General features: G+C 34.2%; 1 protein-coding gene across 3 annotated transcripts in view; it reads right to left on the reverse strand.

The window, feature by feature from the left end:
• Nucleotides 1-4,832: 4,832 nt before the first annotated feature.
• LOC148947450 (uncharacterized) overlaps nt 4,833-14,667 on the reverse strand; it is a 53,983-nt gene continuing 44,148 nt past the window's right edge. For all 3 annotated transcript variants that reach the window (XM_089095267.1, XM_089095268.1, XM_089095269.1), the window contains exons 9-11: nt 12,031-12,262; nt 9,614-9,788; nt 4,833-7,801 (exon numbers count right to left, since the gene is read on the reverse strand). In XM_089095267.1, coding sequence (XP_088951393.1) covers nt 7,631-7,801; nt 9,614-9,788; nt 12,031-12,262 — 578 coding nt within the window. In that variant the 3' untranslated portion in view covers nt 4,833-7,630. The remainder of the gene's footprint in view (nt 7,802-9,613; nt 9,789-12,030; nt 12,263-14,667) is intronic.

The following is a 14,667-nucleotide window of genomic DNA, read 5'->3' on the forward strand; positions in this document are numbered from 1 at the left end:
ATATATTTTTTAACTTTAAAAATTCCTTGCCGCTTTACGTTTTCATGAATTGGCATCGATGGGTCTAGAGAGACCAATGATTGACACTGAAGGCATCTTAATGTCTAACTCAAAGAGAATGGAAAACTCGTAAGAGCTGGATCTCCAGCGATTTAATATATGGATTAGAAACAACTAACGCCACTTACAGTGTAATGTCTGGCGTTTTCCTTAAAACTTAGAAATGTCAAAGAAAACTGTATATTTGATACAATTAATCTACAATGGAATACGCCAATTCCTGTAAGTGACAATTTGTCTAGCTTAAATTTCTCTGTAAGTGATAATTAATATATTTTTTATTTGCAATTCGCAAAAATTTAAGCGAGAGGGGCCAAAATTCATTTTCAATAGCTAGAGGGGCTAAATTTATCGTTTTTCTTTCAATGAAAATACCCCCAAAAAGGCATTTTTCAACTAGAACCCCCCCCCCCCAAATAAATGTACTTTTCAAAATATAAGGGGGGCGAAACATCTAGGAGACACAGACCCCCTGCACCACCACCCCCCCACCCCACCCCCATTGACACAACTAATTTGTGAATTATTTTACGCCTAATGCACTCTATACAAAATATTCCTAGGTTTGCTTGGGACAGTATTGACAAATTAGGTAGGTTCTTGGAATTTAAGCTTTTAACCTACCGGGGTCCTAATTTATTCACCCCCTCTGTTTTTAAAGTACTTAAAGACAAAAATACAGGAGGTTGGTGGAAAAAATCACCAAAGCCAGATGGCACTGGTGATTTTTCTTTTCAACCCTAGCACCAGTTTCCGCTCTTATAAACTTCCTACGCTATTTTGCCTAACCAATGATTGCATCCAAACAAGGTTGCCACCTGTACCACGAAAGTGCATTATTAGCACTAATACAGTCAATTTTTTGGTTGTAGCACCGAAAATCACTATGTAGCATTGGCGCCCATAAGCTGAGTTTTAGGGGGGGGGGTCTTAGTTGGTCTAATCGGCACTTCCAATGCTGTATAATAGAAATCTCAAAACTAAAATTAAGGCAGCATCATTCAGCCGGGGGGGGGGGGCTGGAGCCCTTCTCTGCCTCCCCCATGCTGTGTAGCACGCAAACTTGGGTAGTTGTAGCACTTTAGGAACTAACAGTGATGGCAAGACTGTATCAAAATCATTTGCTTAAGAATAGATCTCCGCCTGAGCGTTGCTCAGTAAAGGGAGTGATTCGGTGTGGAGAGATTCTATTTGATGTTGGCATTGGCACATCACGGGAGTCAGCTATTTCTAACTTCAGGCTGTTGGAGAGGCAGGCATACCATTGCTTCGAATAAATATTACCTTCACATAGACACAACAAAGCTTTGAAAGGGGAGCCTAACCGGTACGGGGCGAGTTGGGATGTGTAGCCTGAGAGAAGAGTCTGCAATTGCCAAATATAGTGAATTTTAAAAAGGGGGGCAAAACAGAGCAGGGTACGCTGGGCTGTTGGAACCAAGAGGTGATTCTACTTGTAGACGTTGTGCTCAGAAAATCAACCATCTTAAGCTTTCAATCCCTCTTAATTTTTGTCTGAAATACCAGATGCCATGACTATGCACAATGTACTCACCTACTAGCTATATGAGAACTTATAGTGATATATTTCATAGCTACGTCTTTCGAATCCAATATTACATTTTTTGAAAGATTCGACATAACCATTTTCTTTCTCTTTTTACAATTGAGCAATGTGAAGTGCCAGTTAAATCTAGGCCAAGTTAAATGCCAGATTTAAGTGCAAGTTAAACATAAAAGACTCGCTCTCTTACTATAGATAAAAAATAAAGATGGCTCAAGAGCCATTGCTGGCACATAGGAAGTCGAATCGACACTAAGTCTGGTGTCTTGCCACAGCGAGAATCAATCCCTATGCCCCGTACCACCAAGCAGATTCAAGTGCCACCAAGGAGCATCAATCCACTGTGCCACAACATGGTTTCTACGTGAACTTCGTAATATGTAAACGGTCTTAAAAGTTTTACTTTCAATCTGGTGATCTATTCTTTGAACTCATTCCATTAGCTATACTCCCCCCCAGATATGGCTGCATCTGTGCTATGTATTAGTCAGTTTAAGAAATATATTTATTTCATTTCACTAGATCTATATACTTATTTCACTACACGATTACAGCAGTTATTGAAACAAAAATCGACTTAAAATGACGCTCTCATCCCAAACGAATTAATAGACCCTTCTTTTCTGAATTATATATATTATCTCTAGATAGTATATTTAGATAAATAAATAGACGAGCAATAATTAAATATAATAACTAGATAATAAATAAAATAAACGAGATAAATAGTATATATTATCTCTTCTAACGAGCAATAATTGTGTATTTTTTCCCGAAAAGGGCTCCACATTTTTTCAGGAAAATTGGTATCCTGAGATTTTCTGCCCTAAAAAAAACATTCTATACAGGTCAGAAGTTTGAGAAAGTTCGTTAAAAGCCTTAATTTTGGAGAAAACAAAGATTCATGTGAGTTACGTCATTTTTATGAATACATTCGAAAAGCATACATACGTCATATCTACCTCAGAAGTGGTTGTATTGTTTTCAGTGTCTATGAATTGTGATGAAAAAACGAAGAATTGTCTGTTAGATGACAGGCCCGGCTTCGAAGTCGGCTACGGAGTTTTTTTTTTTCTTCATAAAACTAGCCAAATGACATTTCTAGCCACAAAAACGATCTAAATAGGTCACAACTTTAAGAAAGAATTCGTGTTTTTCCCATGGTGGCTGTATCTAACCTGTGATGACATGACATCAAGAAAAGGCTCAAATTGTCTGCGGTTAGAAGACAAGCGACAATGAGAATCTACATAGAGAAGCCTGCCGCGTGCCAAGTGCTATTTATATTATAAGTAAAGTGTATTATTCAAATTATATACAAATATATATACATAATGAGCCGAAATATGATTCAATATACATTACTACTATGTTTACATAAAAATTATATATATTTATATATACATTATTATTATGTACTATTATAAATATATTATAACTAGCTTGGGGCGTAGATACGATCTTAAAAGAAAGGAAATTCAAGAAAGATTCCACCCGCGTCTTAATCGCGATCATATTTTGAATTTAAAAGTATTTGAAATTCCCCCCTACCCCATGACAAATTCTCCCGGGGAATATTCCTGCCCTCTACCCCCTCCCCTTTATTGGGAAATCGAGTCCATAAATTGAAAAAAACGATAATGCACCGAATTGATGAATACGAATATCTATGTTTTTTCAAACGTTATGCTTTTCACAATAGAGTTAATCCCTGGCTGAATAAAGTTGCCCTTTACTCTAGATTTATATTAATTACCTATTTATTTTATTTTGATTACAAAATCAAAGAATCAGATAACTATATGAAAATCCAATCATTTTAATAATGAAAATACCCCCCCCCCCCCGTAAAATTGTCCCACATGTAAAATAACGCCAGTATTTTTAAATTTGAAAAGTATTGTTGAATACCGAATTCAACGCTTTTACTGACAAAGTAATATAAAATTTTTATAATTCCGGAAGTGTATTAGGCGACGGAATCCATAATTAATTAACCCGTACATTGAATAGCCGGAAACGGCGAATAATTTTACCAGAAATAACCGTCAATTATTTGTGTTGAGGGGTCTACAATTGTATCAACATGAAAGGTGTTAAGACGACGTTAGGGTGAGGGCTCCCCCCTCATCCCCCTGGATCCGCCACTGGAGTGTAGTATACATAAAGGATAGACAGACGGACAGACATACATTCGATTTTATATATCTATTTAAGCAAGCAATAATTGTGTAGGCTATATAGTTTTCTAATAAATATAGTTTTTCTAATAAAATATAGTTTTTATAATAAACGGCTCCATACTTTTTTTCTGAAAATTGGCACATTATCATTTTTGGGCCTGAAAAAACTGTAATATTTCAGGAACAACTAAGAGGTTTACGTCGTGACTTTCAGAGCATGTTGATGGGATTTTCTTATTATGACAACAAATTACTTCATATTTCAATATTTAAAATAATTAGTTTTTTTAACTTATTAAACTAATTAGTTTTGTTAAACTAATATAGTACTAATATATTTGGAACTATATATGAATTCATTATGAATATGTTTGTACATAATTTTCCCTTTGATGTTAAATAATACCTATTCGACCAGATATGCTACTATTTACTTAGTATATTGCCTCTATTTTATACTTAATAGTCAATATCATTGGCTAATGTAGTATGTAACATTCTACAGATTGGCTGTGGCCACCATTTATTTGGCTGTAACCGAAATGATGATTGACACACTTTGACATTAAGCAGCTGCACACAACTCATTCAATTAGCTATATACTCCTTCAGACAGTGGCGCCGCCAATCGTGGGAGGAGGCACTTGCCCCTCCTCCAGATTTCGCAAAATACATGTTTCGGTATTTTTTTTATTGAAAACACCTTTTTTTTTTTTTTTTTTATAGCTATTTTCATTTTAATTGCCCTCTAAATTTGAAAAATATAATTTGGGCAATGACCCAAAAATTTGAAAAATTTGTGAAAAATTGAAATTTTCTCAGAATGTGGGGCTGAGCTTAGGCAACGAATAGGTAGGCCTACTATTTGAAAGATAAAGATAGCTTTAAACGATTGTTATTTCAAGCAAATTAATGGTCCTATGTCCCCCCCCCCACAAAAAAAGTGAATTGGCGTCATTACCTCCGAAATAGAATTATGACTGCTAATGTCTTCTATTATCTAACAGTAGGTTTAAGAAATACAATTTACGGTTATATATTTATTTCGCTACACGATTACAACAATATACTAGACGAAAAACAAAACCAAACTAGTAAAATCATCATCAAAATTCAAGTCTTTGACAAGAAAACCGATATAAAGTGACGCTCCAACCCCACACAACAATTAATAGCATCTCCTATCCTGAATTATAGTTGAAATATTTTGAGAATCTTAGTGAGGCCTTCTCCATCTAAACTAGCTACAGTAAAAACAAGGTTCGTAATTGGTATTATTAAGCTTCCTTAACGTTGCTTTCAAAGTGTAATAAACTTTGACTTCATTTAGTTGGTCAAAATATTTTCAAGTTTCTTTTTTTTTATTCTATTAATTAATTTCAACATGCCTAAAGTTTAAAACGGTATTTTACTGCCTTCATTGTAAAAAAAAAAAAAAAAAAAAAAAAAAAAAGAATGGCGGAACACGTTGGAAAAATGGATGGAAGAATTTCAAAGTTCGAAAGAAAAAATTGGATTAAATCCTAATATAAAAGAACATCAAATAAATATTGATAAGGAAGAAATAAGAATTGCATTGTTGTCGCTAGTTTAGACTGGACTCCACCAAGATTGCCAAAATAAGCAAACCAAGGTTTAATAAGAATTGTGTTTAAGTTCACCCTTAGTAATGTTTATATTAGGCTTCAACGCTTGAAATGCCAATTATACGACATAATATCATCACACTTGTTTTCAACATTTGAAAATTTCCGTCATTATTAAGAATAATCACTACATTCAGTAAAACTAGCTCCACGAACTTGTATATCTAGAGTATATTAGGAAATTCAGTTTATTGTATTTTGTAACTTATATTAAACGTATAATATATAAAATATATTATTAGAGATTATAGTATACTAATTATATATTACATATCAAATATACGATATTGGCTTCGCCTTATTATCGTTCGTTGGGAGTCGATCTATAAGTTTTTGGTTTTTTCTATCCCAATTATTTTTGGTATTTCAGTATATATAAAAAAGCATTTTATTTACTTCAACTTTTAAAAAATATTCACATGGATGGCAACCCTTCCCGTACAGATAATAATTATTTTATATTGCGAGTCAATACGCACTTTTTTGTTACTAGTGAGCTCAGGAATTCAATTTGGTCTAGAATTGATAAGGATAGAATTCATATGATACAATGGTATGTATAGACAAATTCCTGTAGTATCAGAAAATAAATTCGAGTCTCACAATCCTTGCCAGGCAAATGCGTATAATTTTTCCTGGAGAGAGGAGAGGAATAAAAATAGAAAATTAATCGACAATTAGAATAAAAAATGATCAGGAACTGGGCATAATTTTAACTTCCAGAGGGCAGGGCCTCGGGGCCCCCTTCTGCGTGCTTCTCTAATCCTTGCCCGTTTGCTCTCTATAGTTTGCTATTCGTATATTTCATTTCCACTGTTTTTTCAACGTGCGGGAAGTTCAAAGTTTGGAAACAAGCTTAATTTGGACCCAAAGGAGAGTTTAAATAAAACAAATTATGCCCAATGATCAAACTCACCTAAGAGAAATAAAATTAACGCTTCCAGTAACTATCAATAACAAAGATATTTGCATATAATTTTTTTTTTAGATTTGTAGGTATACGCCCTTATCCATGACAAATATTATCCAAATTATAAAAAAACTATCAAAAGAGAATCAAAAAGAAAGAGGGAGTAGAGGGACAAAGAGAGAAAGGGACGAAATATACAATTTAATAAAATGAAGGTGTCGTGTTATTTAATAATCGATAAAAACAGAACAAAAAGAATAAACTAACAAGTAGACTGTCTTTCATTCACAAATTTTATAAATAAGTCAAATTCACAATTAACGTTTATAACGTTTTATGTTACAACTTTAATATAACGTTTTACATTAAAGACTATTCAGAGTAAATTATAATCTTAGAAAATTTCTTTTTGCAATCATAAACATAAATAATAAATAAAAAACGTCAAAGGTCATTTCTGTTTAAAACAAGTCAATCTATGCAATCTGGTCGTATTGTTAACTAAGATTAACCAGCATTGCCATATACAAAATATGCACGGAGCAACCATAATATTTAGCTTTACCTTTAGATAAAAATATTTTATGTCGAAATATGTCTGTCAAAAATACAAAAAATGTATGTCAAAACATGTAAAAAAATTTACGTAAGAAATGTTTTGTTTCAAAGAGTGACAAAAAATTACAAGCCAAATAGTGCTTCTCTCATTACCCATGATTTCATTATGTCATCTCGCACTACAAAGTGGATACCAGCAGAGGGCCTTGATTGGGCACAGTTGGAGTTTGTGCAGTTTATAACTAGATTTATACTAAAAAAATTGAGTTGAAAAAAAAGCGAGACTGATCATGCTCAAACACTATGTAAAAAATATAAAATTCCGTTTTCAATTTGTCAATTTTTTAAAATTTAATATGTAATTTTTAGACTTAATACTTTTTTAGATTTTCCCTATTCAGGTGGTTGCGATTAGCACAGTAAAATAACTGATAATTCTTTTTTTATGTAGGCATAGACTGATAATTCTTTTATATGGTAGTGATTATTTTTTTTTGTTTTTGCTTTTTCATTAAAACAAGGATTTTTCCGTCTTAGTACATAACAACAACCGGGCCTGTTGAACAACAGCCATAACAAAAAAAAGTGTAGACTCTGTTATGAGCATTGCCAACCTACTGCCTATGAGCATACCATAATTTAAATTTGGAGGACCCAAAAATTTTTTAACAAATGACAGCCAACTTATTTGTTTTTCCTTATTTCACGGTTACATTTGTCCCTGCTCCCTGTAAATCCTCACTAGGTCACTAACAGTGGCCCCAATATCATTACGATGTCTTTCAAGCAAAAGACTGTTCAGCTCTTCGTGAATGAAGCCCATTTCGAAAAGAACTGCCATCGCTGGGGATGCATTGCGTGGAGCTTGGGTAGTTGAAGCCTAAAAGAAAAAAGCAACATTAAAAAAACCATGATGAACCAGTCTCACTTGAAATAGTAACATGGCTCTCAGAACGTAAAGGACGTGTTTTATTTACAAAGCAGGTTTTATGCATTAACTGGTTTAATTTATAACAAACATGTTTATATATATATATATATATTCATATATATATATATATATATCAAATTTTCTTGTAATCTCTGAGCCCCAGGGTTAAGAAATTATAATTCCTACCCTCTTATATTTACCTCAGATATGATATCCTACGACAGATTAAAATGCTCGGATTATTTTCATGAAGTATTCTGATAAATCTTGAACCACTTAACACAAAAAACATAAACTATTTTTATTTTTATTTTTAACATGAAAAGGAAAAAACCCGTCTCTTACTTTAGGCCCTTTTTACATTCCCTTCCCCTTTTAACGTAGAAGATATACTAATTGTTAGGTTTTACATTTATAAATTGTTTCCCATACTACAAATGTTGGAAAAAAACTTTGCTGTTGGCAATTGTCGGGAAACATTGGCGCTTAACAAAAGGACAGCACAAAAAACACATTAAGCGAGACCGAATGAGCTTCAACCTCTATAGTAAGATTTAAAATATTCAGTTTTACTGGGTCAAACTCAACAGTAGCCTCAAAACTCAAAACCTCAATAGTAAGCCTTTAAAATATACAGTTTTACTCCGTCACAATCAACAGTAATTCAAAACTTGAAACCTCAACCGCTATTATTTCAAATATTCAGTTTCACTCAGCCCAACTCAAAAGTAAATATTGAAAATATTAAGTTTTACCGAGTCAAACTAAACAGTAACCTCAAAACTCAAATCCTTATTAGTGAGTATTTAAAATACGTAATTGTATTAGGTCACACTCCACATGTGCCTTAAAACTCGAAACCTCAATAGTAAGCATTTAAAATATTCAGTTTGTACTGAGTCTACTCTACAGTAATCTAAAAACTCCAATCATCAATAGTACCTATGTAAAATATTCGGTTTTACTATGTCAAACTCAACAGTAACTTAAGACTCAAAACCTCAAAAGGTAGTACTATTCAGCTTCACTTAGCCCAACCCAAAAGTATTAAAGTATTAATTTTTACTATGCCAAACTTGAGAACTGGACAGACGTAGCTTTTCTAAGTTAAAAACACCCACATTTATTCAATACACACGTATTTTTTTCACCAGCTTTTAAACTAGGATTTCTTTCTAAGTTAACTTTTGTTTTCAGTGTTTTCTAGGACGACTTATATTTAAGTTTGAGAGATTTTTTTGGCTTTGTATTTTTATTAGTGTTGGAATATTTTCAACATTAAAATTGTGAAGTTACTTGCTACCTCACTGAATATACTGCTAGCTCAATTAGCGAAGCAAATTTCTTTGAGTCGCCATATCTCAGAAGTTTGAAATAGTTGCCAAAAGTATGCCACCTTTTCTGGAAAAGGCCAGCTCATCGTTCGCACGTGTGCGCTCTTATAACGTGACGTCTACCCTTTCAATAAGTCAGCGCAAATAATGCACCAAATATGAATTAACCAGAATGAATTCCTAATTTGGATAATTGCCAAGAGTAGAGTATTTAGTAAACTGAACAGTAGCTAAGTTAGTTTATCTTTTTTCGTTATTTAATACCATTCCTACTGCTACTAACAGATCATCAAAGCACCAATCCCCCAGAGGTCAATATAGATATGCAAGTCCCTAATCCTTCACCTATTTTGATTTAACATATAAATAACTATTAAAAATTCAAGAAAGTTGCCTTGCTTAATGACTGAATCCAAATAGTACATACCGCCGGTTGGGGATGACCTGGTCGTCGCATTCTCATCGAACAAGGAGTACGGAGATGTTGGAATCCTTGGAAAGCAGCGTTGCCGATTTTCGCAACATTTTCAAAAATAAATTGTCCAGGCAAAGTATTTGAAGGCTCAGAAGTGGTAGGGTTTGGAGGAGTCGGATTGTTTGGGCTGAAAGAGAGAAATAAAATCAAGCTACAGATAATATCTTTGCGAAGTAATCAGGGGGGGGGGGTATCTTAAGCTTCAGCATCCAAATACAAGAGAAAAACTGATCTGGACGACAATCAATATGATTCAGGGGGTGGAAAGGGGGGGGGTCAAAGAAGGAATTTAAATTATAATTCTAAAAACTCATAGGAGAAACTTTATGAACAGACACTATTTAATGGGAAGTGCGCCAAAAATGTATTCTCCCTTCTTCTTTGAACTACATTTTTATGTTAATAGAGAAATAAAACAAAATCGATTGATAGAATATATAGATAGAATAGAATGCAAAATACATATATACTAGAATAGATAGCATAGATTATCTTATTTTTTTACTTTTCTGTTTTAATATAGGGATCTTGCAAATTGCATATTTCCTAGTAATGTGTTTATTATGGAGTAGCCTCTGAATATAATTGGCTTGATCTTTTGAGTTTTATTCTCTTCGATTTTATCCCTTTTCTCTTTTATAGCTTTTCTTCTCTTTCATCCCTTTTCTCTTTTATAGCTTTTCTTCTCTTTTATCCCTTTCTCGCTACGTTTTAGATTATTTCCGTTCTTTACGGTGAGGATGCCTAAACAGCAACGAAGACCACACTGCCTTTCCATCATAAACAACAAAATACAGTAGAACAATAGGGAGATTCTTTCTATAAGACAATGGAATGCGAACTTTAAATGAATATTTGGAGCCTATATCCAAGGGCAGTCCTTAGAAAAACAAATAAAATATAAAAGAAACTCACATTAAAATACGATTTTTGAAAAAAATCGTATTTTGAAAAAAATCGAACCTAAATTTGTTCAGAACAGTCCTAGCATCATTACTTCAGGTTCAACCAGTTTTAATGATTGTGTTTCAATGTGAGTTTCTTTTATATTTTTGTATTTGGTTTGCAAAAGACGCCTAGTATTATCTGGGCGAAATATTCGTTGTGATTTTTGTTTCTTTTCATTTTCTTCCTACTTGTCACTGAACCGCGTTTTTTCTCGACATTTTTCTCTTTGTCTAGAATACATAGAATATTTAGTTTTATTTCTTAATAGATACATTGATAGATTTATTCCACAATTGAACAATCAGGCGAAGCAACAGAAGCATATTCTAAGGCGACTAATGCAAGAAAAAAAAAAAAAAAAGAAAAGTAAAATCAGAAGAAAAACACTAAAAGCAAGATATTTTAGAGTTCTTAGGTAATAACGTCCAACCATTATCAGGAGGGGGAGGGGCAGAGATTTGCACCAAGGGAGGAGGGATGGAGGACAAAATACAAAAAAAGATTTCGTCTCTTCTTTTAATTTGTCCGGTGGAGAAGGGGACAACTTGGCAAAATCAAATCACGTTGTAACCTTTAAGAACAGTATAACACCGTTTTTATAACCTTTCGATAGAGTATACCACCGTGGCCTGCTAAAGAAACTCCATGCGAACGGTGCTCGTGGTTGTCTGTTAAGAGTGATTGAGTGATGAGAGCTTTCTTTCTGAACACTCACTGCGGGTTGTCGTCGAAGAGTTTATTTCCCGCGAATATTTAGTGAAAGCAGGGGTTCCTCAGGGCAGTGTCTAGGGACCTACGCTTTTCCTCATCTACATAAAAGACATGGCAGACAACCTTACAAGCCCTCTGCATCACTTTGCCGCCGATACCACGACACACTCAGCCATCCTAGCACACGAAGACCCAACACAAGCCTCCCTTTCACTACAGATAGATCTTTTTAAAATCGAAAGGTGGTCTGATATGTGGATGACCAACTTCAATGCATAAAATACAGGGGACTTCTATCTGGAACGATCTTCCTGGTGATATTATTCCTGCAAAAAAAAAGGAGTCTGTTGACTCCTTAAAAAAAAGGTTCAAGACATTTAATGCCACGAGGTTTTGGAATGAGGTAAAAGATTAGTGGCATATCAGATACCTTTGAGAACCTGGCGCAGTAAATTAAAAAAAAAAAAAAAAAAAAAAACTACGGGCACTGGGAGGGGAAAGCGATTTGGGGAAATTCGTGTTCTATCTAGATCATTTTTTAACGCCATAAAACGTTAGTTTCAGAAAAAAATCGTGTCGTTTTCGAGAAAAAAATATATAATTCGTTAAAAAAAATATATATACAATTATTGCTCGTTAAAGGGTATAAGATGACAATCCTCTAAATTTACAATTTGACTCATTTGAGAACCTTTTGCCAAATTACTTACGGTAGAGTTCCTGTTGATTCGCTGCTTGATTTTGCTTCAAGATTCTCACGTTCAGCACGAACTATATTGTTCAACATAGCGTAGGGTGCAGGATGCCTTGTAAATTCGGGAGGAAGTGAAATTATCTCTTCAGGCGCGTCACTGATATCGATCAAAACTGAAGTTGGAGTTGCTAATTCTTTCTGAACCTGTGGCTCCGCCAATAACGGCTGTGATTCAGTTGATTTAGCATCTGAGAATAAGAAAGTAAGGGGAAGAAAAAAAAAGTCTCAGAGTCTGAATGTCTGAGAGTAAGGAGAAAAAAAAAGTGAGAGTCTGAATGTCTGAGAGTAAGGGGAAGAAAAAAAAAGTCTGAGAGTCTGAATGCCTCAGAGTAAGGGGGGAAAAAAAGTCTGAGAGTCTGAATGTCTGAGAGTAAGGGGAAGAAAAAAAAGTCTGAGAGTCTTAATTTCTGAGAGTAAGGGGAAGAAAAAAAAGAAAGGACCAAGAAAAGAAAAACTATAACAACAGAAAGAACACAAAAATAAAAAATGAAAGAGCAAGAAAACTCAGGCAATTAGTAGCTCTATAGAAATAGAAAAAACAGACAGTATATAACTAACAAATACAGTGTAATGGTTCTTCCTCACTAAGCTATAGCAGTTGCGTCAATTAGGAGGGGGGTCCTATATTTCACTGTCCCCCTCCTCCCCGATCTTGAAAATACTTTTTGGGGGATATTTTCATTTAAAAATGCTTCTAATGGTATTTCCACTAAAAGAAATTGAAAATCAACGAATTTACCCCACCCTCTTGATTTTGAACTTTATTTGCCCCCTCCCCTATATTTTCACAGAATCTTTCACCTTAGTATAACTTAAGACCTTCGGTTACGTTGTATACAACGCAACGTAAATGAATATTAATCAATCGTTCAATCTACAACGTTCGGGGGTATTTTTCGTGGCGGTGGGTAAACATCGGCTCCCCTTACGGAGCAAATTTTGTTCGTGACGCATGCAGTACCAAGTAGATACAGCCCTACATAGGATTTTACGCTATGTAAGTTTATATTACACCACAGGAAAGTCAATATAGAAGCAGCAAAATGGAATTTTAGGATGAGCAATTATTAACCTTTAAATTAAACTAATAAAGCATTTCACGCTTGATTAGAGCTTGAATCTATATCTTCATTCCACACTTAGTTTTTCCAATAGTTTGCTCATGATGATTGTGATGATTTTAGATTAATATGATTAAAAGATTTTTACATTATTCTAGCACGAAAGGCTTTGTTTAAATGTGAAAGGTCCAAGGGTGTATCCAAGATTTTTGCTCGGAGGGAGTTTTTTTTCGGGGGGGGGGGGTTTTAAAAAAATCACAAAACGCATAAAAAATTTTTTTATATGAATTTTCGTTACTTTTTTACGAGTCGGGCAAACTTTCGGGTGTGGGGGAGTTCAAACCGGGTTGCCCCCCCCCCCTCTGGATACGGCCTAAGAAATGTCAATAGTAAAGATTTCAGTGTGAAAAAATTTAGTTGGAAAATCATACTTAACGTAGCTTCAACAAAATAATGAAATAGCAGATAAAACCCACACAAGTAAAAACTTCACACTTGGTTGGTGGGGTAGGTTGGAGGGTTTCGGGAGGAACGTGTTACCTTTTTGAACAGTTCTTGTTTCAGTAGGTGAAAAAAACAAACAAAAAAAACAAGCTTATTTCCTTTTTTTTGGAGGAAGAGGGAGTCATTCAGCGTCCAGTTATTGATAACATAATGTACTGATTGCATCTATTATTTCTTTTGTTTCGGGGGGGGGGGGAGTTATTCAGCATCCAGCTATTGATAAGATAATGCACTGTGTAGATATATAATTATAATTTTGAATTCGTCTTTTTTAAATTAAAAAATTTAGATAGGTTATTAAATTGTAAACATACATGCTGTTAATTTGGCCAATTTGTAAAATACACACAAGCAAAATTTGAAAAGACGAGGAATTGTTTGAAAAGTCTGTTCCAACAAAAATTTATTCCCAACGTTTACGATATTATTAAGAGGAAACGATACCTTAAATATCATTTTGCGAACCTAAATGTCGGCTGACCATCTCAAAGACAAAGGGTTTATTAGCGAATTCTAACAGGAGACTAGTTATCGTTGAAATCTATTGAGAATTTGCCGTTAAGACAATGAAATTTGATTGAAAGGATAGTAAAATTTTATTTTCCATGTTTCGGCAAGGCTTCCAATCAAAGCGGCTATCACCAGAGGAAAGTCCCAAAGCTGCATTAAGACTATGAAATTTGATTGAAAGGATAGTTAAATTTTATTTTCCATGTTTCGGCAAGGCTTCCAATCAAAGCGGCTATCACCAGAGGAAAGTCCCAAAGCTGCATTAAGACTATGAAATTTGATTGAAAGGATAGTTAAATTTTATTTTCCATGTTTCGGCAAGGCTTCCAATCAAAGCGGCTATCACCAGAGGAAAGTCCCAAAGCTGCATTAAGACTATGAAATTTGATTGAAAGGATAGTAAAATTTTATTTTCCATGTTTCGGCAAGGCTTCTAATCAAAGCGGCTATCACCAGAGGAAAGTCCCAAAGCTGCATTAAGACTATGAAATTTGATTGAAAGGATAGTTAAATTTTAT

The sequence above is a fragment of the Artemia sp. Qi Xiang Cuo genome, chromosome 10 (assembly GCF_049724085.1).
Source record: "Artemia sp. Qi Xiang Cuo chromosome 10, ASM4972408v1, whole genome shotgun sequence".
In the NCBI taxonomy this organism is placed as follows: Eukaryota; Metazoa; Arthropoda; class Branchiopoda; order Anostraca; family Artemiidae; genus Artemia; species Artemia sp. Qi Xiang Cuo.